Source organism: Vanacampus margaritifer, chromosome 3, assembly GCF_051991255.1.
Source record: "Vanacampus margaritifer isolate UIUO_Vmar chromosome 3, RoL_Vmar_1.0, whole genome shotgun sequence".
Lineage (NCBI taxonomy): Eukaryota > Metazoa > Chordata > Actinopteri > Syngnathiformes > Syngnathidae > Vanacampus > Vanacampus margaritifer.
In genome coordinates, this window is record NC_135434.1 from 11027908 (window position 1) to 11052630 (window position 24723).

The following is a 24723-nucleotide window of genomic DNA, read 5'->3' on the forward strand; positions in this document are numbered from 1 at the left end:
TTATACTCTGCTGCCACCTGCTGGCTGTTTTTGTAATAACTACCATTGCTTTAAGCGACCTCTTCATTTCAGAAGTTGTATCAAAGCCTTAAGCATTAAATAACAAACATAAAAAACATACACATTAAGGGTGTCAAAATGATCGCGTTAATATTGCGTTAACTTAAAGTGCCTTTAACGTTAAGTGTAACATCGATCTCGTCTTCTGTTTCGTTGCAGTAAAGTGGCGTCACGAGTTCGTTGCAGTAAAGCATGAGCGTCACGTTATAATGCACACCTGAGATCTTAACAAAATAAAAGCATTCAACGTCGTTCAAAGGAGTCTCTTCCGGGCCATATGCTGTGCATCCGTATTGAACTTAACAAAATAAAAGCATTCAACGTAAAACATAAAATGTAATTTCATTGTTGTAGCGGCGGGAAACAATACTAATGCGGAAATTAATTTATGTTATGTTATATTTATATTAATTCAAATTTATGACAATACGGTTTTAACTGAACCACAAAGAAGTAGTCATAGGATTTCATTGTTTTCTAATGTAGTGAAAATTCTCTTACTGTATATTGCCTTCATTTTTAAGACTTATATTTCCCTATTTGAAAATTGCGCTCCTTGAAGTGCCCTCTTTTCAGATATTAGATCTTTTTTTTTTTTTTTTTACACATCCGTTTATTGTACCACAATAAAAAAAGTTTCTTTTGTCCAAAGCCCAGACAGAGCGTGAGAGAAACTCTGAGAAAGCAGAACCTTGATTCCCTTTGCTTGCGCCGGGATTTATGGGTGATATAAAGAAAATTTACTACAAGAATCATTTTGCGAGAGCATTTTCCTAAGAAGTGTAAAGCCTTGCTCTCTGCCGCTCCGCCCTTCCATTTCATTAAGTCCAAAGACAGCCGTGGAAGTCTGAAGCCTCGTCCGTCGCCGCCTCCTCCTCCTCTCGCTGCTGCTTTTATGTTTTCAACCTCTCGCCGGACCTTCAACCGCTTTCTTTTTCTGCATGCTTCTCGTCTCACCAAAATCGCCCATTCCGATTCCCCTGCTCCTTTTTGTACGTCCAGACAGCCGTGTAATTGTTGGCCGTGTGAAGAGCCCAATGAGACGGAGGCCTTGTGTCGGTGGGCACCTCGCTTGTCTACCTGCCCTAAAAGCCGTTCCGCTTCTGTCCCTGAGCCATTGTGCGGTCCCGCTGAAGAGAAACGCTACACTTGTTGTTTGTCTGCGCTCTTTGTGATAATAACCGAACCCTGCTTCTCTTAACCGTCGTCGCCGTTCGTCTTCCTGCTGCCTGTCTGGCTGTTTCATGCAAAAAGATTAGCCTAAAAGACATTCAAACGGAAGCATGACCGCGCTGCACAATGACGCACACAAAGCCAACGTCATCTTGTCCCTTTGTCCTTTATCGGCTCCTTGTTCGACCTCGCTCTAACTTGTTTCCAGCAAGCAGGAAAGGGCACGATTTAACAAGGTGTTTTGATGTTATTCCTTGGAAAGTCGTTTTTTTTTTCATGGCAACAATTAACTGCTTTTAATCTAGACATTGGTAAGGCTAACATCCTATGTGCATTTCTCTTCAACTTTATATTTAATGTAAATAAAATCAAACTAGAGACACTATAAATCTCCCCAAAATTTCTGAGTGCATTAGAATCATGATAAAGGAAATCCATCCAAACTCGAGGGAAATATCCGAAGGAAATAAATCATGACACAAGGGTTGGTTGTAAATGAGGATTAAAACAAAGAAAATGAGTTCTCCCAATCAGACATGGAGCTCCATAACGGACACGTCTATTACATTCACATTTCACATAATAATTTCAAATAATACCATTTTTGATCTTATTAACTCATTCACTCCCAGCCATTTTCACTGAAGCAAATCCCTTCGCTCCCAGCTGTTTTACTGGATTTTGACTGATTTTGCAAGGTCCAAGCTTGCTTTAAAAACATGGAACTTACCAAAAGAAAGATTAGGGTAAAAGTATATATGTATCTGTTTCCATTTTGCAGCAATTAGCATTAGAATGTTGCAAAATGTTATCATTATTCACAATTCTGTTTAAACCAGTAGGGGGGAAATAGCTTTTTGCAACATGGCCCTGGTTGATCTCTTATACTCTTTGTTTTGTCATAACTACCATTGATTTAAGCGACCTCTTCATGTCAGAAGCTGTATCAAAGCCTTCTGTATGCCCTAGCATAAAAAAACCCAAATAAAACATATAAATACGTTTTTGCAGTGCAGGACAAAGTATTAAAAAATGTATTTATACGTTTTTCGGTTTAAATGTGTTAAAGACGAAACTAAAGATAAAGGTTCATCAAGCTTCCATTTTTAAACGAGCAATTGGGGATTGGGTAAACATGTTAATTGTTTACAGTGCACGAGTTGACCTGGGAGAACTTTTTGCCTTCAGGCAGTCTGAATCTGACAATTGTTTTATTGAGCAGATTCATGATTCCACATGGATTTAGTGTAACTTCCCATAACTGACTTCATGTCGTTGTTCTTCAGGCCACAAATTATTTGAAATTGAATCAACAGTTCCTCAGCTGGTTGCAGGCAATGAGTGCACTGCATATTTGCTACAATTGCTTCAAGACAACATTAATTGGAACAGTCATGCAAACTCATAAGACTTAACAGATACTATCACAATTCCTGCTTGGTATACATATTTCCCATATTTTGAGATATGCAAAGCAACATGTTTTTTTGTTGTTGCTAACAATTATTTATATTATGCATTTTTTTTCAACCATTTCAAAATTATTGACTTAAGCTTTTATACCCTTCAAGCGCCTTTAAAATAAAGTAAAATGGATACCAATTGAAGCTTTGTTGATTTGGCCAATCATCCCGCGTCTGTGCAACTGGAATCACTTCTCAGGTGGACAAAGTTGATGGACAGATCCAGCAAGGCTAGTTATGATGGCGCAATGATTACATTTTAATAGAAAATGTGTATGACTTCAGGAATGATGAAGTACCACCCCAAGCTAGCATTTTTCCACGAACCAACGCATGTTTAATTTCTGCTTGTGTGCAAATGTAAAAGTAAGATCAAGTGACATTAATGGATCCAACTCAAGCTGTTTGTGCCGACAGCGTGGTGACATTTGATGACCCCCCCCCGGTGAGGCTCGCCACCTTACTTCTTCCACCTGCCTACCGGCTGCGCCAATTACTTGAACGTTCCGTAGGTTGTCATGGAGACTGTGATAGTGTCATTTTTTCCCGCAAAATGAGACTGAAAATTAGCTGACGACATATGTAGCATAAATGACTTCTCCATTCTATTTTATCTTATTAAAGTTCTTTTTTTTTAAGCGTCTATTCTGTGGTGCTTGTACAATTTATCTTCTCAACTCAGTTGTCATTTAACTCATTCACTGCCATTAACGGGTATAGACGTCAAAAGATCGACTTTTACCGGGCTGGCAGTGAATGAGTTAACTTAATTTTACATGAATTCCTATCTGAGTCCATTCTTTATGGCGTCAGGGCTTCTTAACCCTGGAGAACCCAAGAACCCTTTTGGAAAATTATGAATTATACATTAAATGACTGCTATAAGTTCACTGAACACCAAAATATATGTTTTTTCAATTTTAACCCTTTTTTTTTTAACTAGCTCAGAGTTGCTAATTTATCAAAACACATATATAAAACATACTCCTAGGCATTCTGCAACATGATATGAAATAGATTAACAAAAAAAAACAATTTTACCATCTGATGGTTTGCTGAGAAGATGGTTTTGTTTGGATTGATTTCCAGCTCAACAAAAAAAAATGTTGCCAGCCATCTTGTCACCACCACTCTGCCTCATGTAAGTGCAATATTCATCCACTAGATGGCCCCATGCAGGGGTCAGAAGTGGCACTCTGGACTTTTGAAATTAAATTTGTAAAAAAAAAAAAAAAAAGGTCTTTGTTATTTGAGTAGCAGAATTTATAGGGGCCAAATTTGACCCCGTGGGTTCTCCAGGGTTAAAACCTTGTTGGAGGTACTGAACCCCACCAGTTTTCTATGTGCATTGACCGAACCCTTCTTTATTGAAAAATAAAATGCTGCCGATTCAGAGTATATTGATTGAGGTCTGTGTTGTGGGTGGTGCAGTGCCTAGTAGTCGCTAACGCTGCTATTGTACGAGCCTGATGGGGGCCCGAAGCGCTCACTTGTACTCCTGGGTGGAATGATGCTCTGGCGAAACGAGCTGCCCATCTGCCACTGCTCATTATAGGGAGGATATGAGGAAGTAGTGTCCAATATGGCTCTGATTTTGTCTTTTGGTCAGCTGCGGTCTCTCAACTGGAGGAAACCAGAGCAGGCATTCCTCCACTCGTAATGAAGAATTATGAGGACGGATGCAGAGTATCATCACCTATACCAATACTGCATCCCTTGTCACGACCTCTGTTCATTGTTGAAAGCCGGCGGATCACTAATTCATGTCAGCTGAGCTATGTGGGCGGGCGGGAGTTTGTTGCGCATATCGCCTCTTTCATGTCTTGACCTCCGCCTTCACATGCCGCGCACCTCTGCTTCCTGCCGACTTTCTCCTCAGTTTATCCTCCCTCCATTTCATTCTCGCTCACTCTCACCTTTTTTTAATGCTCTTTTTTTTCCGCCACCTTTCTTTCCCCTTGCTTCAGCTCTCTCACCCCTCCTGTTGTTTCCCTTTAGCCACGGAATGGAGATTCCTACTTACTCCCTTTCCCGCTGTGCTGTCTTTCCATCTTCCCTGCCTCCCACTCCTCAGTCACTGATGTCTGATCTAATTGCTTTTGCGGTGACCCTCGGGACCCCCGGGCGCACAGAGTAACAAGCTCCCAATGGATGCAACTGTGGCTCGGCCTCCGTCGCTGCATTCCTAAATCTCTGCTTTCTTCTCATCCCTTTGTTGGCGGGCTCTCTCCGGCGCATTTATTCATTAGCAGCTCCAAAGCAGCCGCCCCCAAGACGCACAGCTTGGTATTTTGGCTCATCTGGCTCGGCTGAATCTCGAGCGTAGGACTGCTTTCGTACAATGGTGGGTCAGGGATGTCAGGTATTTTTCTGCCTTTTAAGGTCATGGCCATACAAACGCTGACATTTCAAAAGACAAGAGACAGATTTATTTGGATATTTATATACTGTATCCACATCCAAATGTGAATTTATGTGTAGAAGACACAATTCATGCCTTCACTTTCTTGGCTTTGGAGCTGTTGGTTTTCCTCTTCAAAATAGTATGTTGGGAAATTGCAATACTGTTTGAACCCATCAGATACATGATGACAACCATGGAGGAGCATTTTCGGTGTTTACTTCTCAGCGTGATTGTTGGCCAATGTATAGAGAGCGGAGACGGATGGCATTGAGAAAATGCTACAGCTAATTGGTGACTGCTACGCTAACATGAATAGAGATAGACACGTGAGCTTTGGAGCCCATATTAAATTACACTAAAAGGGAAAATATTAGTAACCTCCAACTCTTAACTTTGTTTATTTAAAAATATTGGAGTTTATTAATATTATTTGATTAATTAATTCATTTATTTATGTTATTTTTTTCTTAGCCAATAGACATCTTTGTTTAAAAATTCTCGACAAAAAGTTCAGTGACCTCCCAAGTTTTATTAGCATTAGCATTGCAGTAAAGTTTTCCAAAATTTCAAAATATTTGAAATGGTGAATTTTTACTTTACCTTAATTTTAATATCAAAAAAGTGCAGTGCTCCAAGGTTCAGCAGCAACTCTTAGAAATAAAAAAAAAATGTTTTAATAAATAGTACCCTGAAGAGTTTTAAATTGATCTATTATTGTCGTGTAATTTTAAAAAAAAAGGGCTGACGCCGATATCCGTCAAAATGCTGTATATCTGCACCAATAATATGTCTATTCCTAAATGTGAACACGTGTGTTTGTTTTTTGTCATTTCAAGCCTTGTATACTCGAGTTGTACTGTATGTCATGACAAGACTTTACACCAATCTGATCGGCTTGATCGGGATCGGAAGATATTTGGCATTTTATGCAAAATCGGTGTTCAGCTGTAATGTCTTAATTTGCATGATCGGTCAATGATGTGGTTGATCGGCTCGGCAAAATAGGACATTACATGTTATATCTAATGTTTATCAGTGTTTTTAGAGACTTTTTGGGGTTTATTTTTTCCCCATACATTCAATTGGCATCAATTATATGTGGGGTTTTGCTATTTGTAGGCGGGCTCAATACCTTTTTTTTTTTTCTGTTTTCTGGCGGGGTCAATACCTATCCTTCGCAAATGACGGCGGTTGACTGTAGAGTAAATATAAAAGTGTTTGTTTTTATGTTTTTGTTTTAAAATAGATGTATTACTCTATTTTCCGATCAAATCGGTGATTAATTATCAGTCCTTTCAAACTCCATCAGTGATCGGACGAAAAATCCTGACCTCGTCGTAATCAATCTGCATTTTATAGTCTCCTATATTTTTGCAGGAACAATCATCTACAAATGTCTTTAAATATTATATGTCTGAATGTGTTTTCATGTGGATAGATATTTGTGAATATGCCATTAGACACAAACTGACATTTTTAGTTTGAAGGCAGGAAAATATCTGTTTTTTGGGGGGTGACCAAACGTGAATTCATCAGTGACTGCACCATGGAAAAACATATCTGGAAGAAAGAAAAAAAAACAGGGCCACACATAAACAGGACAAAATGGGAAGACGGAACAGAAAGTCGTGAAAGCTTGGCCTGATAACATAGAAAAGCCTCCCTGGACCTCGGCAACTGGAATGTAATAGAAAAAGGGAAGTATAAAGATGCAGCCCAGTGAACTAAAGCAGATAGGCCAGTGCACATTTGAACAGCTTTGGCTTCGCCCTGAAAATAAGAATTTTAGAAATATAGCACACATTTGAACTTTACTCACACATGTCGCTCCCTGATTCCACAGTGCAATATGTCACACTTGGAAGCGCTGCACTTACAAACCCAACCTTACAAATCACGCCTTTCGCGAGGAAATGTTTCTGTGTTAGATTCCCAGTTGATTTTCAATACATTTCAATTGGTGTGAGCGTGCTGAATTTTGCTTGCTCTCTGGTCGGATGAATAACGATAAGTAGTTCTGGAACATACCTGATGCATTTCCGACTAAGCAGCGCTGTCAGTCATATCATGTGACAGCGTCAAGGTTTCTCTTTATTCGTCTCCCGAAGGAGAAATTTGTCCTGGAGCTTGGGACAGCTGCATACATGAATACATGTGTTCATTCATCAATGTCACATGGAAACACCATATACATGCTACATTAATTCAAAACTCCTTGTCCTCCCCATCCATCCACACCTCATCCGATTGGTTGTTTGTGTTGGCTAACTTAGCTCATTCACTCCCAGATATTTTCACTGAAGCAACCCCCTTCGCTCCTGGCTGTTTTAATGGGTTGATTTTGACTGGTTTTACAAGGCCCACAGAATATTGTGTTCTATTGCTATAAAATCATGGAACCTACCAAAAAAAAAAAAAAGATTAGGCTCTTCTTTCATCAGGAAAAAAGTATATTTCTATCTGTTTCCGTTTTGAAGCAATTTGCATTAGAATATAGCAAACTTTCATCATTATTCACAAACCTGTTGAAAACACTGGGGAAAAGAGCCTGTTGTCAACATGGCTGTGGTTGATCTCTTATACTCTGCTGCCATCTGCTGGCCGTTTTTTTTATATATAATAACTACCATCGCTTTAAACAATCTCTTCGGGGTCAGAAGCTGCATCAAAGCCTTCTGTATGCTCTAGCATAAAAATAAAAATAATTTTTTTTAGAGTGCAGGACAAAGTATTAAAAAACATGTTTTGGGGGTTTGAAGGATTTAATTACTACAGTTTTTGTATATATTTTTTAATCTGCCTTGTATCTTTCACTAACTTCTGTTCAAATATTCCTTGAGAAATGTCCACTGATGTGGCCATACTCATGACCATTCCTGCCATTTTTCATCAATTTAAACGTAAAATATTGGATTGTGAAATTCCCATATCTCATTACAAGCGTAGTTTACCTTAACTGGCCACACCGAGGTCTGATTACTTCCCGATTTGCGAAATCAAGAAATCACTTCAAGTACAGTACCTGTCAGACCATATGAAGAAAGCTACAAGATGTCAAGCCAGCAGACAAAAAGAAAATTCAAGAACAAATAAGAAAGCAAGTGACTGAAGTCCCTCAGTCTGGAAAATGTTACAAAGCCATTTCCGATTGCTTTTGGTACTCCAGCAAGCCATAGGCCATTATTCACAGATGCAGAAAATTGGGAACAGTGGTGAACCTTCACAGGAGAGGGTGGCCAACCAAAATTACTCCAAGATTGTAACGACAACCCAGAAGGTCAAAAAACAACCCTGAATGACATCCAGGCACCGAATGTCTTTGAATGGACAAATACCTCAACAGTGTTTTGCCCCCCCCTAAACCCAGATTTGGCTTTTATGTTGATTTGAGTGTGTGAAGGGTGCGCTTTCCTTCTTTGCCACATACATATTCATGAAAGAACACCAGCATAATGATCAAAACATTTTCTGCTGAAGGTTAATAGGTCAAATGTGTTGATCAAAATCCCGTTGTAGCGCACACACTTCTCATTAGAGGTATTTAAAGAGAATTGCTTGATACACACACTCTGATCTTCCCCTTGGCCCTCCCTAGTGTATACTTTCATTTTACCTTTTCACACACACGCACGCACGCACACACACACACACTGCTGGTGTGGGCTCGGCCAGTGTACTGAATGCAGATTGCCCTCTTTGAAGTGAACAGGCAAGTGTGTGTGTGTACGTGCACTCGCATGCCAAGACGTGCACATACAGTCCAGTTGTTCCGCCGCATGCAAATTGAATCAGATCAGGTGTTAAATAATGAATGGCGGAATATGTAAAACGACGTGACCCTGCAGAAGTTCTTGTTAACCTCGTCTGCGGAAGAATCCCATGTTTTTTTCCCCCCCTCAAGCACAAAACGAGGGGGCCAACGCCGTCCCCGCCCGCAGATGCTTCAAATGTTTTTTTTTTCTCTGCTCGGCTGCAGGTGCGTGGAAATCATCGCCAAGGAGGGGAGGAGCCTGAAGGAGCTCTATCTGGTCTCCTGTAAAATCACCGACCACGGTAGGCTACTTTTCACTCACCGTCCCTTTGTTGCCGCCCGGCCTCCGACATCATTATCGTAAGCGTTATTACCCGCCATGATTCAGGCTTCATTTTTATTTTTACAGCTTGGCCCACGTGAGGCTCGCAAACAGTAAAATTATGATTGAAAAGTTTTATGCGGGATGGTGTCGGATCTCCTCTGTGGTCCTCCTACTCCTAGTGCAGCACCAAACTTTTTTTTAGTGCAGTTTTTAAAATCCGCATCACCTCGACGCCGCTTTTATGAAGTCCATTACGAACAGATTCTTCAGATTTTATTTTGTTATAACGAAGATAATAAGGGGAATTGTATTGGAGTAAAGTACACAAAGTGAAAGTTACCATAAATATAAATAATGAAGTCAAGTACAGATACGTAAAAATTCTACTCAAGTATAGCTTGGAAGTATTTGTACAGCTCTTGTTATATCCTTTCCGTTTAAAAAATAATAATATTTGCGCCTGTATGACAGATTTACATCCATAGGCAAGCGATCAGGTGTCTCACTTAATAGTAGCTAATGGGTGCGAGTGACGGCCTGTCAATGAGATGACGTCACATCCACCCCCAATCATGGCGACGAGTATTCAAATTAACAAGCGAAATTCACGAAATACGTATTTGCAAATACGTAATTGAGCGTACGTTTGAACGTATTTGACAGTCAAAAATGTTAACATTGTCTGTTCCACATAACTGTCTCAAAAGAAAAAAAAATGTAAGTACATGTAATTTTATTCCAAAATTTTCAAACTTTTAAAGCCATTATCCGTTTACCGTCATGTGCCTCAAATTAAATGTCATTATTTGCACCATATTTTCTGAAGACGCTAATTACATTTTTGCCATGTAGGCTTTTCTATGCCGTGTCCTTGAAAATGAACACAAACGTATCTTAGTTACTTTTCCGTGGTTCTTTTAAATATAGTTTGTCACTCAAGTTGCCTTTACCTTGAATTCCTCATTATGTCGTTGCGATACACCAGAGGGATCTGTGAGCTGAAATGCCAGAATGAGGCAGCCATTTTACATTCACACAGAAGTAAAATCACAATAAATGGTATTGTTTCTGTTATGTATGTATTTGTGAAAACGTCGGAATTATTGCATGTCTTTATGGCGACTTAACCCTGGAGAACCCAAGAACCCTTTTCTTCTTTGGAAAATTATGAATTATACATTAAATGACTGCTATAAGTTCACTGAACACCAAAATATATGTTTTTTCAATTTTAACCCTTTTTTTTTGTTTTTTGAGTTGCTAATTTATCAAAAAAAAAAAACATACTCCTAGGCATTTTGCAACATGACATGAAATAGATTAACAAAAAAACCAAAATTTTACCATCTGATGGTTTGCTGAGAAGATGGTTTTGTTTGGATTGATTTCCAGCTCAACAAAATTGGCATGTTGCCAGCCATCTTGTCACCACCACTCTAGCTCATGTAAGTGCAATATTCATCCACTAGATGGCCCCATGCAGGGGTCAGAAGTGGCACTCTGGACTTTTGAAGTTAAATTGGTAAAAAATGAAATAAAATGTCTTTGTTATTTGAGTAGCAGAATTTATAGGGGCCAAATTTGACCCCGTGGGTTCTCCAGGGTTAAAAAAAAATGCTAATTTAGTTTTCTTTATTTACCTTTTTATGGTTTCATAAATGAAATCAAACCCTGTGCTCGTTCGTGTGTGCTAGTGTGAAAACAAATGAACGCATACAGTAACTTGTTGTTTTTTTTTGAAAAACTTTATTACATCTTGGGGAACTGAAAATAGTCGAAAAATATGGAGTGGATCCATATCTTTTGTAGCGATAACAGCCTTCACTTCTCTGGGAAGACTTTTTACCAGATGTTGGAGCGTGTCTGTGGGAATGTTGCTGTGTGTCTGTGGGAATTATTGTCCATTTGTAAGGTCCTTCAAATTCATACCATGACCAAATACATCCAGCATGCCTTTATAGCGCTTGCTTTGTCATGCCTGAACAGCAAAAAGGGCCTTCCGCTAACTCTTCCTATACGTACATTTGGAAGCACGCAGCAAACGTGTGCAATAATTGTTGGGCCAGAGGTGCTTTTTTTGTGTCATGCATGTCGCCACAAGGCGGAGACCCGTGCGATTACTCCACAACGCCGCGACTGGTGTGAGTTACCGTGGCAATAATCACCTGAACCTGAACCTCCAACGGCGTGGGCGTGCGTCCTGTGTGGGTTGATGAATGACTCGCACGTCCTCAAAGTACATTACAGCTGCAGCAGCGTGCGCAGCCGCCTGCTTCCTTTTCTCTTTCTGCCTCTAATCCTTTCGAGCAAGATAAATTGGTGATATCTGATCTTCTTCCTTGGCTAATGACCCCTCTGGCCGAGCAGTTTGGCCTCATTGTGTTTTTGCATGTCCATCCACAATGGCATCGCTTGCTGCTGTAGGCACTACTAAAAACGATTGGTGGATTTCCTGCTTGAGTCTCTGATAAATTGAATAACAGAAATGAGATTTTACATCTGCCAAGCTGCTCCCTGCCCGTTTGCGCACCCCCCCCCCCCCCCATGCTCATCTCCTGTGCTAATTATTTTTATTAATGGCCTCTCTGAGTGCATTTGAGATGTCCACAAGCCTCTTACATTTGCTTTGTATTCCAAGCTTCTACTTCCTCTGCGAGTTGGAGGGAAACGCAAAGACCTTGTTAGATGACGCCAGCACAACTACGCTACGAAACATGTAATTTTAGCCCGGCTGCAGATGGTTCTTAGCGATTATTTTGCAACGGAAGAAATGGAAAAGTCGAGACAGAGCCTTTTTGGGAGGTAATGATCTTGCTGAAAGCCCTATTAGTGCCATGAAAACAGCCTTCCTCCATGCTCGCTCCCATTCATCAAAAACATGCAAAGCAATTAGCATGAACACGGCTTCTTGTGGCAATCTAGGCTGCCTTGTTAAACAAATGCATTCTGGGATAGACTTCTTATGAAATCCAACCTCTTCAAGAAAGTTCTCTCTTGTCGTCGTTCCGCACTTTAAAAAAAAAGAAGAGCGCTACTCAAGTTTCCACATGTGTTTTTGGTCTCGTATTTTCTGGAATCGTTTCTATACAAACTCAGCAGCACTGGCTTATGTACCCCCCCCCCCCCACCACCACCACCACCACCATATCCAGCAGTTTTTCTTTCATTTATTTATTTGGCATTTTAGTTAGTAAAACCGAGCAGGCGTTCAATTTTAAAGACTGTGTCGCCATGACTTCCTTTTCCTTTTTGTCCCAGGTCACGGTCGTCCCGATTCCGCTGGCCTCATTTCTGTGCAGAATCAGGCCGACAACTTTTTAAATATTGTCTCCAAGACTATAGTGGGCAGTGACTTTTTATTGTGCCCTATGAGTGCTTTCTAGCAACAAGTAGCCATGCAATTTGAACAGGAATCCAGAATTTGTCTTTATTCGATTTTTAACAGTTTATTGATTTAAAAAAAAATAAAAAAAAGATGTTGGAGGAGATGTTCCAGGTCCAGAAAATCAGCTGGATACTGTAAATGTGATTTTTTAAAAAACGTCTTTATTTAAAGGGCTCAATACATTAAACACCAACTCTTATCTCATCTAATATATAATAATTATAATCATCATAATTTGAATTGTCAACCCTTTTTTCTGAAATACAAATCGGCTATGCACAAACATTAATTAATTATAATTCAGTAGGCAAAAATGTTGATCATTGTTTTGCAAAGTTAAAAACAATTGTTTTATTTTGGTTCAAAACATAGATAAGATAATCAGACCACTTTCATGGACGACAAGAAAATTCGGAGAATATTTACTGTTGAGGAGCTGAAATTCTGACAATTTTTAAATTAATCTACATCCAAACCATTCATCTATTATCAAAAATAATTATCAATTAATTTCATAATTAATTTGTTGTCGATTGAACTATTAATCATTGCATCACTAGTTGCATTTAATGATAATTTGATGTTTTAATTTATATCATTGCTCCTAGTGCAATTAGATTTTTTGTTTTTGTTTGTGCATGTGAAAAAAAAATCCGGAATTTGACTAAAAGTGGAGTTATGTCGTTTTCTCGTTATATTGACAGCATAGTACACAAGTAATAGTCATTTTGGACCATTCATTTTCCACAAACAGAGGACATGCTCATTTGCATTTGAGATAAAAGTAGCACTGCAACATCAGTTTGAAATCTAATCCTGATGAGAGGAAACCTGCTGGTCGAGATCGAGACCCGCTTTGTACCTGCAAGTCACCTGGAACCACTACAGCATTTAAACTCAACTGTTTGTGTGACTTGCATTCATGCGCAGCCACGTGCGCGCGCGCTATGTATTCGTATCGCCAGCACTTTTCTCATCCGTGGTTGCCCACCTGCTTTATACGGGGACAAAAAGAGCGACCTCGCCACCTCTGTTCTTTACATATGTTAATTCCTTTTTTACCCTCATGGGTGCCGACAACCTCTTACCTTGTCAGTCGCGGCCTCTCGTGTACATCTGTGCGAATACAAGATGGAGTGAGGCACCTGCGGGAGGACCGATGAACGAGAGAAAAGAAACTGGGGAAACCAGGCTCTTGGAAAAGTAGCAATAATTACATTGCGCTTCTTTTTTTCATTTTTCGTATCGACAGGGTGATGCGATGACCATCTGGAGCTTTTCAAATAGCAGGATTCACCTTTCAATTTCTAAGGTCTCTTTTTGTTGCGTAAAAGGGAGTTATCATGTGTTATAGTTGTCAAAATGCAGTGCTAGAAATTTTTTTGAACAATCCGACAGTGATTGGAGTGTTTGTGTGGTGTCATCACTGCTCTTTTAAGGGTCTTTTTCATATTAGATTATATATTTTTTTTACACCAGTTGGAAAATGCTGATCTATGCTAGTGCAGTTGTAAAGTCATATTTCCAGGAAATATTTTTATGAAACAGTCATAGGCCACAAATATAAAACAATAATAAATTAAAAAAACAATGGCGGTGCCTGAGTGTGCCTCCTTGTGCCGTGTGACCACATATTCTTAGAGAGGAAGTTAACACTTTTTTTTTTTTTTTTTTTTTTTTTTTTTACAATAATATGTTCTATGCAGCCCCACTAGTCTAAATATGCAGCTTTAGAAAACAGGTGAGCTGTGATTGGTCGTTGCCTGAGCCCTGAGCAACATTGATGTCATCTTCAGTCGACAGCAAGTGGCAAAATGGCCGCCCCCCCCTGAGATGGATATAAACGGCTAGATTTGTCTTCATAACTCATATTCCACAAATGTAATATTCATCAGAATGTTTATGCTAGAGAGGTCACATAAAACATAATATTGTCAAGAAATGTTTCGGGTTGACTTCCCCTTTAATTGCTGTGAAAACTAGATCATTGTGCGCTGTTCATAACCGCCAAACCACAAATGTTGCGTCAGAAACCAGGACTCCCTGTAATTACTACCTGTCTGTGACAAACCCAAAATGGGTCCGCAACCCACTTTGGGGTTTTAACCCATTATTTGGCTAACGCAATTTTAGAGATTGCCACTGCGCAATTTTTAGTGTGAAACATTTTCACTTGTTGGAGGGCAGGATAAATGGAAGTGGGAAATGACACTGTAAGCTACGCATTGATTAGCGTTGTTGTTTTGGCGTGACCTGTTCTGAGCCTATATATGAGGAAAGCCACAGTGTCCATAAAATCTCGTTCCAATTCAACCAAACATCAGTCATGCCTAAATTAGGCTATTGATTTGAATGTAAATGTAGCTTTTTAGATTGAATGTTTTCTGCAGGTTGTGTTTTTTTTTTTTTTTCTGACTCGCAGTTATATAGAGGATATGTGCAATAAAAATGTGATTTAAGGACGTGATGGTTCCAGTATTTCCTCCACGGTGTGCTTAAACACGGCGGCCCCCCGTCTCTCTCTTAGCTTTTTACGTCCTGTCAAGATTTCCTACAGTCTCATTTGTTTACCATGCAGTCATTCGCCCACGTACAATCCAAGTTCCGCGTGATGTAAACTCAGATAGCATAATGGCTTGTTTGCCTCACTTTCACCCCGGCTTTCAGTGGGTAAATAATGTAACTCTCAAAAGCAGTCGATTAAAATGTGCGTGAGCAGCACAGCAGATTTATGCTATCTTCCAAGGGGAGCGAGTCGATAGGTAATCTATGTCTGTATCACTGCTGCAGGCGTGGTTGCGTGTTTAATTGTGTGTTCTAGATTTTTATTTATTTATTTTTTTAAAAAGAGGTTTCTTGTTTGGGTAGCTCCATTACTGGTAATGACAATTTAGTGTCTAAGACTTGAAACATGTTTTAGTTGGCTTATATACAGGAGAGCATATAAGATGTTATTGTGTTGAGGATCTCTGATGTAGTTAACCTTTTATAACAAGAAATAAAAAAACAGATAAATAATGTGCCATGCATTGAATTGTTGTGAAAGGATAATACATTTGCAAACGATCGGACTAATTACAACAGCCTGTAAAATTTTATGCAGCCTTGATTAACTCTTTGACTGCCAAAAACGTTAAATAACTTTTAGTAAAATCCTATGGAGGAGTGCCAAAGACGTTAAAAGACGTTTGTTTCAAAACAGAGGTGAAACTAACCATTTTCTATTGTTGATTACTGAAAAACGGAATAAGGTAGAAACAAACTTTTTTTTCTGATGAAAGATGAGCGTCCAATCTTTCATTTGGTAGTATGTGTGTTTCCATAGTCCAAACACATAATTGTCTGTGGACTTTGAAAGATCAGTCGAAATGCTTAAATCGGCTGGCACCCACGGCATCCCTTTTCTGAAAACGTCTGGCAGTCAAAGAGTTAATGTCATTGCTGTGTTAAATATTGGTGGTTGATTTTGACGTTTCAGATGCTTGTTTTGACATTTGGAGTACAGAAATTTGAATGAAACCATTTTCTAGATACCAGGTCTCGGTATCGGGCTGATACCCGGTCCTATTTCGGGGTATTGGTGCTCGTGATGGCGGCCATTTTATGATCAGGAAGAAGAAATAAAAAAATACAAGAATAGAAAATTGCCATTAATTTTATACAATTTACATTGTAAAAAGGAAATCACAATTATAGCTAGCTAATTAGCTACGGTTTGGCTTTTTTATTTATTTATTTATTTTTTAAACAACAACCAGGAAACTCATCTGTCTGTCCATCACCCATACATTTTCTATATAATACTTAAGGCCATACCCTGGATTTGAACCCCCAACCTCAGAACTGTGAGGAAGTTGTGCATGCCTCCTTGTTGCCACAGCCTGGGGAAAAAAAACATACAACATGAATATTATGCTTACTTTTTAATCAGTATTCCTTTTTTTTTTTTTTTTTTTAATGCTATAAGAATTTTTTATTAGCTTACCCAAAAAAAGGTCAAAAGTTTGCCTTTGGGTTTAGTTGCTGAAACTCTATTGGAAAACAAGACAAATGAGTTTGAACAGCCGCAGGGTGAAAGCATTTAGCGAGATGACCCCTGCTCAAGTGTGTATAAGTCGTCCACTTCCGTCAGCTTCCGTGCGGCTGGCTTGATAGATTCCCCATTTCCTTACATTAGCCCGCGTGCTGCTATTTGCGCATGGGCGAGCGGTGCACAGAGGTGGAAATTGAATTACTTTCCATATATTGTCCTCACTGCTTCTCACTCCACCTTAAGCCTTGTCGGCTCTAGCCACTGTTTGCCTTCTGGAGGGGGGGGAAGGGTTTGTGTGGGTTGGAGGCTCAAGCTTGCGATGGCTTAGACTGTCTACCGTCTTTGCGGTCACACGTTTACACTCGTCAGGTTGAGTTGGTTTACATTTGCACACGCACACTCTATCTGGTTTACTCTTGATGACGTAAGAGGATGCATGTTGCCCGAGGATGACTGTAATGTTTGTGACGGTGACAAATGGTCCATGCTGTCTTCTGCTTCACTCACTCACTTCCTGTCAGCTCCTAATAACACTGAGTTGTAAAATTGTTCCCGTGGGACTCAATCAAACAAAGTGTATCCCTGTTATTATTGCTCATAAGGATTTTTTTTTTTGCTTTTGTTTATGGAAGTGAAGTGGAGCGTTGCATTTGTGTGTGTTATTTTTCCTGATTAGCTCCAGCGGCCTCACATGCTCGCTTCGCCTCCGAGGAGCCTGCGGGCAGGTGTAAAAATGCAATAATGACTTTGAGGTTTCTCCGTCTCTCTGCGGTAATCTCCTTTTATTTCCGACTGTCTTCCGACCCCGCCGTCTCTCGTCTCCCGCCTCTTCCTTTCTCCCAGGTGCGAATGGAGCTGTCCTCCAGGTTACGGGGGCGGTGATGTGTGTTGGTGGCCACATTTAGGAGTGTTTAATAGTTAAAAGCACCCCGTTGCCTGTTCTATAGTTAGCCTGCAATGCAGTCCCTCTGATGAGGTTTTACTGGATCATTTGGACAGAGAGTCACTTTTTTTTTTGTGTTTGCTCTTTGACGCAGTTGCTGCTGTGTGCATTTGTCAATGTGGTCCCATTATGGTATACAGTTCAGTTGTATTTCACTTTTTATTACAACATTTTTGTATATACTCTTGTTTTTACATTTTTATTCAGGTTCAATTTTTGACATTTGTGCAATATATTAAATCAATCGTTATTTAAGTACAGTTTTTTTTAATTTTCCTATTTTTTTTTAGCAATGTTAAAACAGAAACTTTCTCATCCCAATGAGTAACTCTAATGATAAAAACATATTTCAATGTCACTTTAGGGGATTTTTTTTCTTCATCTCGATAAATCAGAGCAGTGTCCTGGTGTAAATTTTGCTCTACTTTCAAAGTAAACTATTATGTTTACTTTTTTTTATAGTCAGTCGTTTTAACTAGCTTAAAGTTGCTAGATTTTATGTTAAAGTCCAGCCTGCAAACTTTGTTAGCAGAAGGTCAACCTCTGCCTTCATTTTTCTACATGTGGAAATTTGTGAGATAATACCGCGGCTAATCCCTCCCAAGGTCAGCGCTTGTATTGGGTGATTATCCCCCACTGTTTATTCATAATTCCCGCTGATGCCATTTCCTCCTGCCGCCTCTGACCATTGACCTGTCATTTACCGTCTATTGTTGCCTTGTTTTTACTCCACCTTGGAGGCCTCCGTCCATGCCGACATCCTCCTCTTTATCTCAGTGGGATTGCCCCTGCTTACAGGAAGATTACTGTAGGATTTAAATGCAAAGCGTATATCTACTTAAAGGGCACTTTTTCCCTTTTTGTGCTCTAATCTCATCTTTCATCATCTCTCCTTGCGCTCTTGTCATCACCTTGTGGAGGGTAGCTTTTGGACTCTTTTTTCCACTCACATTGTGTCTCTGTGCAGCTTCCCGCTGTTAGTTTGACAGAAGAGCTTTAAATCATTCAGGTGACTTGGCAGTGGCAATAATGCGCAGCACATCAGCGCTGTTTGAATATCTTAGCTCATGACTCTTAAATGCGTTGGAGCAGCAGCTCTGGCAAATAGCCTCAGTGTCAAACAGTGAGCCGCTCATCATTTGATCAATGGCATTCATGGAGCCCAGCGCAACAACCCCACCCCCCCCCCCCCCACCGGCATGTGTTTGGCTATGTACATGATTGTATGATAAAATGCTTTTGGAAATTGCTGCTCTTTAAACATAAGACGCAGCGGGGGGCCCGCTGTCTTGTCGTACTCGTCATTTAGTGAACACAGTACGTGTGCTTGACTGGCAGCAAGGTTGGCGCTTCCACCTTGAAGCCGGAATCATTCCTGCTCCGTATATTTTTGGCGTGAATTAGTTTCTTTGAGATTCATGTGGCCACTCAAATTTCATGTAATTTTTATATTTTTTGCGACCCATTTCCCAACTTAATCGCAGATCATTTTTGAAATGAATGGAAATCAGTGGTTTTTTTGGCAGCCATTTTACTTTTCGTTATGCTGTGATGAAAATGCTTATTATTTTTTGGCACAGTTTACTCATTTGAATGTGATAATTTTAGTACAATTTTAGTCAACGAAAACTCTATATTATATATTTTATTTTATATTATTATTTTATATATTAAATATTTTTGGCAATTTTTTTTTTTTCAACACATAATTTTGACACAATACTACCACAATGGTCTTATTTATCAAAAGGGAAGTCAAGTCAAAAATGTTCTTTGCAATAATATCTTATTGCGGCCCCACTCGCCTAAACACAGAATTCTGAATAATATTACATTTGGGGGATATAAATTAAGCAGCAAAATCAGCCTGCTTTTATCGATGTCAGGGGGCGGCCATTTTGCCACTTGCTGTCAGCTGTCGCTTAAGGGCTCAGGTAACGAGCTCACCAGTTTTCCGGGTTTGGTTACGGGATGTTCGCAAGCAGAGCCCTTCGGCACTGTGATGTCATTTGCATTCAACAGCAAGTTGCAAAATGGCTGTGTATATTATTCAGAATGAGTTGTTTAGACTAGTGGGGGCACATACAACATATTGTATTATTTTTTTTTGAAGAAGAAGAATAAAGCAAGAATAAAACAAAGCCTGATTTTAATTGGGTAATTGTCGGTAAATTATAAATATTTTTTTCTAGTTTGAAGATATTTTTCTTTATATGTCCTTATTTTCACAAATCTTAATACATAATAATCTAAAGAATAATGAAAATGGCGAATATTTTCCATAAAATATCTGTAGCACAACAGTTTGTGGACTCGTGTGTCTTTTCAAGACAGAAGATTCAACAGCTTCTTTTACAACTTTTTTGAAAGATCTCAGCAACAACGCACACGTTCATTTCTTCAAGGAAATTCTTCTTTGTGGGCTAACATTGCAAGGTAATCAACCCTATTGAGGCAAATACTGCCATTTCATTAATATCGTTTCTGAAAACAAATGAAGTGGTCTCTGTAAAAGGACTGCAGGGCTTCAGTGCTTGTTGACTGGTCCTTAATTACTGTTTAATTTAAGACGTTTTTTTTTTTTTTTATTCCGCTCTGCCATGCAGACAATTTTTGAATTATTATATTGAATAATGTCAAATATAAAGGTCGGTACTATTGATCCCTCAAGGATATTTTCTTGAATATGTAATTCCATTAAGTCTACCTGTTGAAAGGTTAACTTCACAGCAACAAGAAGAGAGCTGAGTTGATGATGGGATGATCCCGCTCTACCTCTTGTGTCCCACTTGTCCCCCCCCCCCACCACCTTGGCCATCTTGTTGGAGGTCCTCGCCTCGTTTCACCTTTACATATTCTAATCTTTCCCTTCGCTCTCCTGCTGTCCTCGCTCCTTGTGTTATCAGTGTGTCCTGTAAAGCTTCATTTACAGAGCAGCCCTAATCAGATGTGTACCAGTGGAGGGCAGTTTGTGAGAGCAGCATGCAGCCTGATAGATAGGACGGCTTATCAGAAGGGGTGCACGTCTTAAGCTCTCAATTATATGCCTGACGCCCAAACGCACGGCGGAGGCACATGTATGCATGGTTTCATGCACTTTCTGTGGCTTATAAAGAAGATTTTTGTTATTCTTGTCGATGTGTAGCTGTCTTTTGCAACTCAATCGAGAGATTTGTTTCAAGAGACCTAACCTATTGTACAACTTTTGCCTTCCAATAGTATAAACTATAAACCCTAAACCTTTATACTCTCCTGTCACATGTGTGACATTCTCACAACAATTCTGTTGTTTTTCCCGGCTTCAAGCTTAGGCAATAGTTGAGACCTAAATTATACAATCTTAATTGTGTCTTAGGTTAGCTCTGTCAGCATATATAAGTATTTTTGCTTTTTCATTTCACTTCTCAGAGATACTGAGGCAAAAGTGCTGTCACGTGTTTGTGAGTCACACACGTGCAAATGGCCCAGTTTTCGCAATTACCGGTCAATTTAGTACATTGGTGCCTCAAGATTTGAATTTATTTGTATCTCAAATCGTATTTCCCCATTGAAATCAATTGAAATGCCATTAATCCGTTCCAGCCTACTAAAAAAATGTAAATAAAAATAAAATACATTAAAATGTAATGACAAATTAAAAAAATAATGAGCAAAAGCAGCACTCTGTAATATTGTACTTTATAAAAACACACAGTAACAACAAGATGAGAATTAAACATATCGTGGTCATGATCTGGTCTGTTTGTTAGCATTAAGCTAAAATTACTTCAGTCGGACAAAACTATGCAAGTTAAACTTGTAAATACACTTCAAGTGCAAGCATTTAAATAGGACAACCTGGCAAGGCTGAGAGATGCCTTTTCTGAATGAATCACAATGCAGTTGGCTCTAAAAGGTTGACAAGCATAAGTTGCCCTGATTGTTTCACTGGAAAAGTTCCAGAGGTCAAACCGTTAAACTCAATTAGAGTGTCTGTCACATTGACTCAAATTCTTAATTCTCTTTTTACAGTTTTGCTGTTTGATAATACAAAGAAAATGCTCAACCTTGGCAAAAGTTATCAACGACTACTCCGTATAATGGTATTTTAATAATTTGTCTCTGATTGGAACTAAATAAAGTTTCTGGACTTTTAATTAATCATACAGAGGTCGCCTGAGGATGTGTTTCAAGTACTGTAGTCCGCCAGAGGCAGCAGGCCTAGGAGGTTGAGTTTTTCCTGCAAAGAGCTTGTTGAAGTGTCCTTGAGCACTTTAGGAATGTGCTTGTGAATCGGTAATTGAGAGAGACCATGCAGTACTGTAAAGCACTACAACAAAACTCCTGAATAAGGCAGTCTATTAACATTTCACCAGCTATATTGAATGTTACCTTCATCTTCAGGTTTTTACTAGAACACAAGAATGTCGGAAACAATGTTTTTTGCCCCCCCCCCCCCCTCCCGTTTCTATTCTACTTTCAAGGCCATTTAGAGCTCTGTAGCGCAGAGATGCAAGGTTTGAAACAAATGAAGCATGAAAAGGTGAGCTTGGGGAGCAAAAACAATGAGTTGTGTTTGAACAAGAAGCTAGTGAGTTAAGGCAGCCTAAAACCCGCCTCACACTGAGGCCAAAAGCAACTGAATTGGACAATCGTGAAAAAAAAAAACAAACAACAACAGTCGGCAACAGCCTGCCCATACATCAGGTGATTAGCCCTCACACATTTACGCAAGGTTTTCTGATTGGGTAACAATATTTTGAGGTGCCACAAATGCTTAACTGTATTTTTTGGGGGGGCCACAAGCAAAGACACACATTTTGCCCTGGCCACTGTAGCTAAATTTTAATGATATGATACGAAAGAAAGTAGCCTTTTACAGTAAGTCCATTCCTGCAACTGAGACTCCCCATGCTTTGCTTTTTCATCCATGTTTACATGAAAAGCATTTTGAGAGAAGTCACCGCACAGCTTGACCTTGTTTTTTTTTTCTTTCCTACAATGCCGTCAGTGAAGTCTTTAGCGCCGGCAGCCATATGATGTTTCATGCCGCTGAAATGACAGCTATGTCTTGGCCTGTAAAATCTGACCGTCCCTTTAAAATCATTTTACTGCCTATAAGAACACATCCAGGTGAAGGTTGCGTCTGAAAGCTTCAATGAGATGTGAGCAGTCCTTGCTTAAAGTAATCATGATCATTTTCTGAACGTGTTAGAAAATGGTGTCATTTGGCAAAATGGTTGACAAGTTTGTGGTATGTTTACAGTTTAGTGTTAACATACGAAGCATATTGACAATAAAAAAAAAAATCTGTAATTGCGGCTATTTTTACTGTATTTTAGAGCTCTTGAACACCACCAAAGCACAGTAGGGACACTTAGAAAGTTCGAGAACTTAGCTCTTGTGATCAGAAACGTTTATCAGTCATTTAAAAGTCTCAAACATTCATGCAAGTCTCAAACCTCAAAATTTTGGGTGAATTCCAGGGCTTGTATGTTGTCAAACTTCTGCCAGGAAATCCGGCCAAATGAGCCACAATTGAAAGCAGGTAAGCTTTTTGTTTAGACTATCTGATGTGGTTTGAGCACGACATAACAATTTGATGATCATTTCAAGTAGGCGAGTACCGATACCAAGTATCGGTGTCAAGCAGATACCCGACATTTTTATCAAGTTATCGATACTCGTGATAGGGGCAAATGGCCGTTTTATGATAAGGAAATAGAAATTAGAAATAAGAAGAATAGAAAATTGCTATTCATTTCATGCAATTTTAACTCTTTGACTGCCAAAAACGTTAAATAACGTTTAGTAAAATCCTATGGAGGAGTGCCAAAGACGTTAAAAGACGTTTTTTTTTTTTTCAAAACAGAGGTGAAACTAACCATTTTCTATTGTTGATTACTGAAAAACGGAATAAGGTAGAAACAAACTTTTTGTTCTGATGAAAGATGAGAGTCCAATCTTTCATTTGGTAGAATGTGTGTTTCCATAGTCCAAACACATAATTTTCTATGGACCTTGAAAGATCAGTCAAAAATGCTTAAATCGGCTGGCACCCACGGCATCCCTTTTCTGAAAACGTCTGGCAGTCAAAGAGCTAATGAATGGGATGATCTGTCATTGTATTTTGGGAAATTTTACGTATCAAAAGTATTCTTGGCATCGGTGAGTACTGAACTGAGTTGAATACCCGTCCTGGTATTGGCCTGAAAAAGAGTGGTATCAAATATCCCTAATGTCTAAGATTAGTCATGAGGCTTTTTATTTATTTTTTTACTGTTGACTTTTGCCTTATGGCCGTTGCTCGGCTCAGCTCAGGTCACCGACGTTTAACCTGGTTGTTTTTCCTTGGCAAACTGCAGAAACAACGCCACATTGAGGGCATCATTTCAAGCAAGACGCCCTAAAAAAACAACAACAAAGGAAGAGAATGTTCGGTTTCCTTTGTATATTTTTCATGTATATATGTTCATTTTTATTTTATTTAGGCCTAGCAACCGTGGTCCCAAGCGTTAGCTTGTGTTTATTTTTTGTCATTTCTGGTAGCGGTACAAGAGCGGTAGTTTGTGTACCTTGTAGCTTTATCTACATGAAACTAATTGTGCATTGCCGCTCGGTTCACAGCAACACATCTGTTAACCGTGTTTACCATAGTGTGAAACCAACCCTTGTGCATTTCAGGTCCAGAAAAAACAAAAACTGCCGACACATCAGATTTGATCTAAACCGACTGGCCAAAATATATTCGCAGAGATCAATATCAATATGATCTTTGTGCTCACGTGCCACGTGTGTCGTTTTGTGTTTGCGTGTTTCATTTTGAAAATAATGTCAGACCGCTTTGCTAAAGAAACGTGTTGGGTTTAGTTAACCCGTCCAGTAATCTGGCAAAAAAGCACAAAGACTTCCTTTCAGAGCCCCCAGTTTGGCAGGAAAGCAGCTATTATAAGGTCAATGTTACCTTTATTATTTCTTATTAGTGGACGCGAGACCTCATGGGAGTTTCTACATAAATACGCAGTGAAAGAGCAATTGGCATCCTGCCTCATGCCAAGGAGACGCACCCGGGGGAGCTCGGGTCAACATTGACTTTGTGTTTTTGTGTTTATTGTTTGGACATAAGCGAGCACAAAGTCAAAAGCCAGACACGCTTGCACCTCCGACATCGGATTTCTGGCGCTCGATTTCTCATCTGTGACGCGAA

General features: G+C 39.4%; 1 protein-coding gene across 1 annotated transcript in view; it reads left to right on the plus strand.

Moving 5' to 3' along the window:
- fbxl17 (F-box and leucine-rich repeat protein 17) overlaps positions 1-24723 on the plus strand; it is a 253101-nt gene that overhangs the window by 169134 nt on the left and 59244 nt on the right. The window contains exon 9 of the mRNA XM_077561895.1: positions 9077-9153. Coding sequence (XP_077418021.1) covers positions 9077-9153 — 77 coding nt within the window. The remainder of the gene's footprint in view (positions 1-9076; positions 9154-24723) is intronic.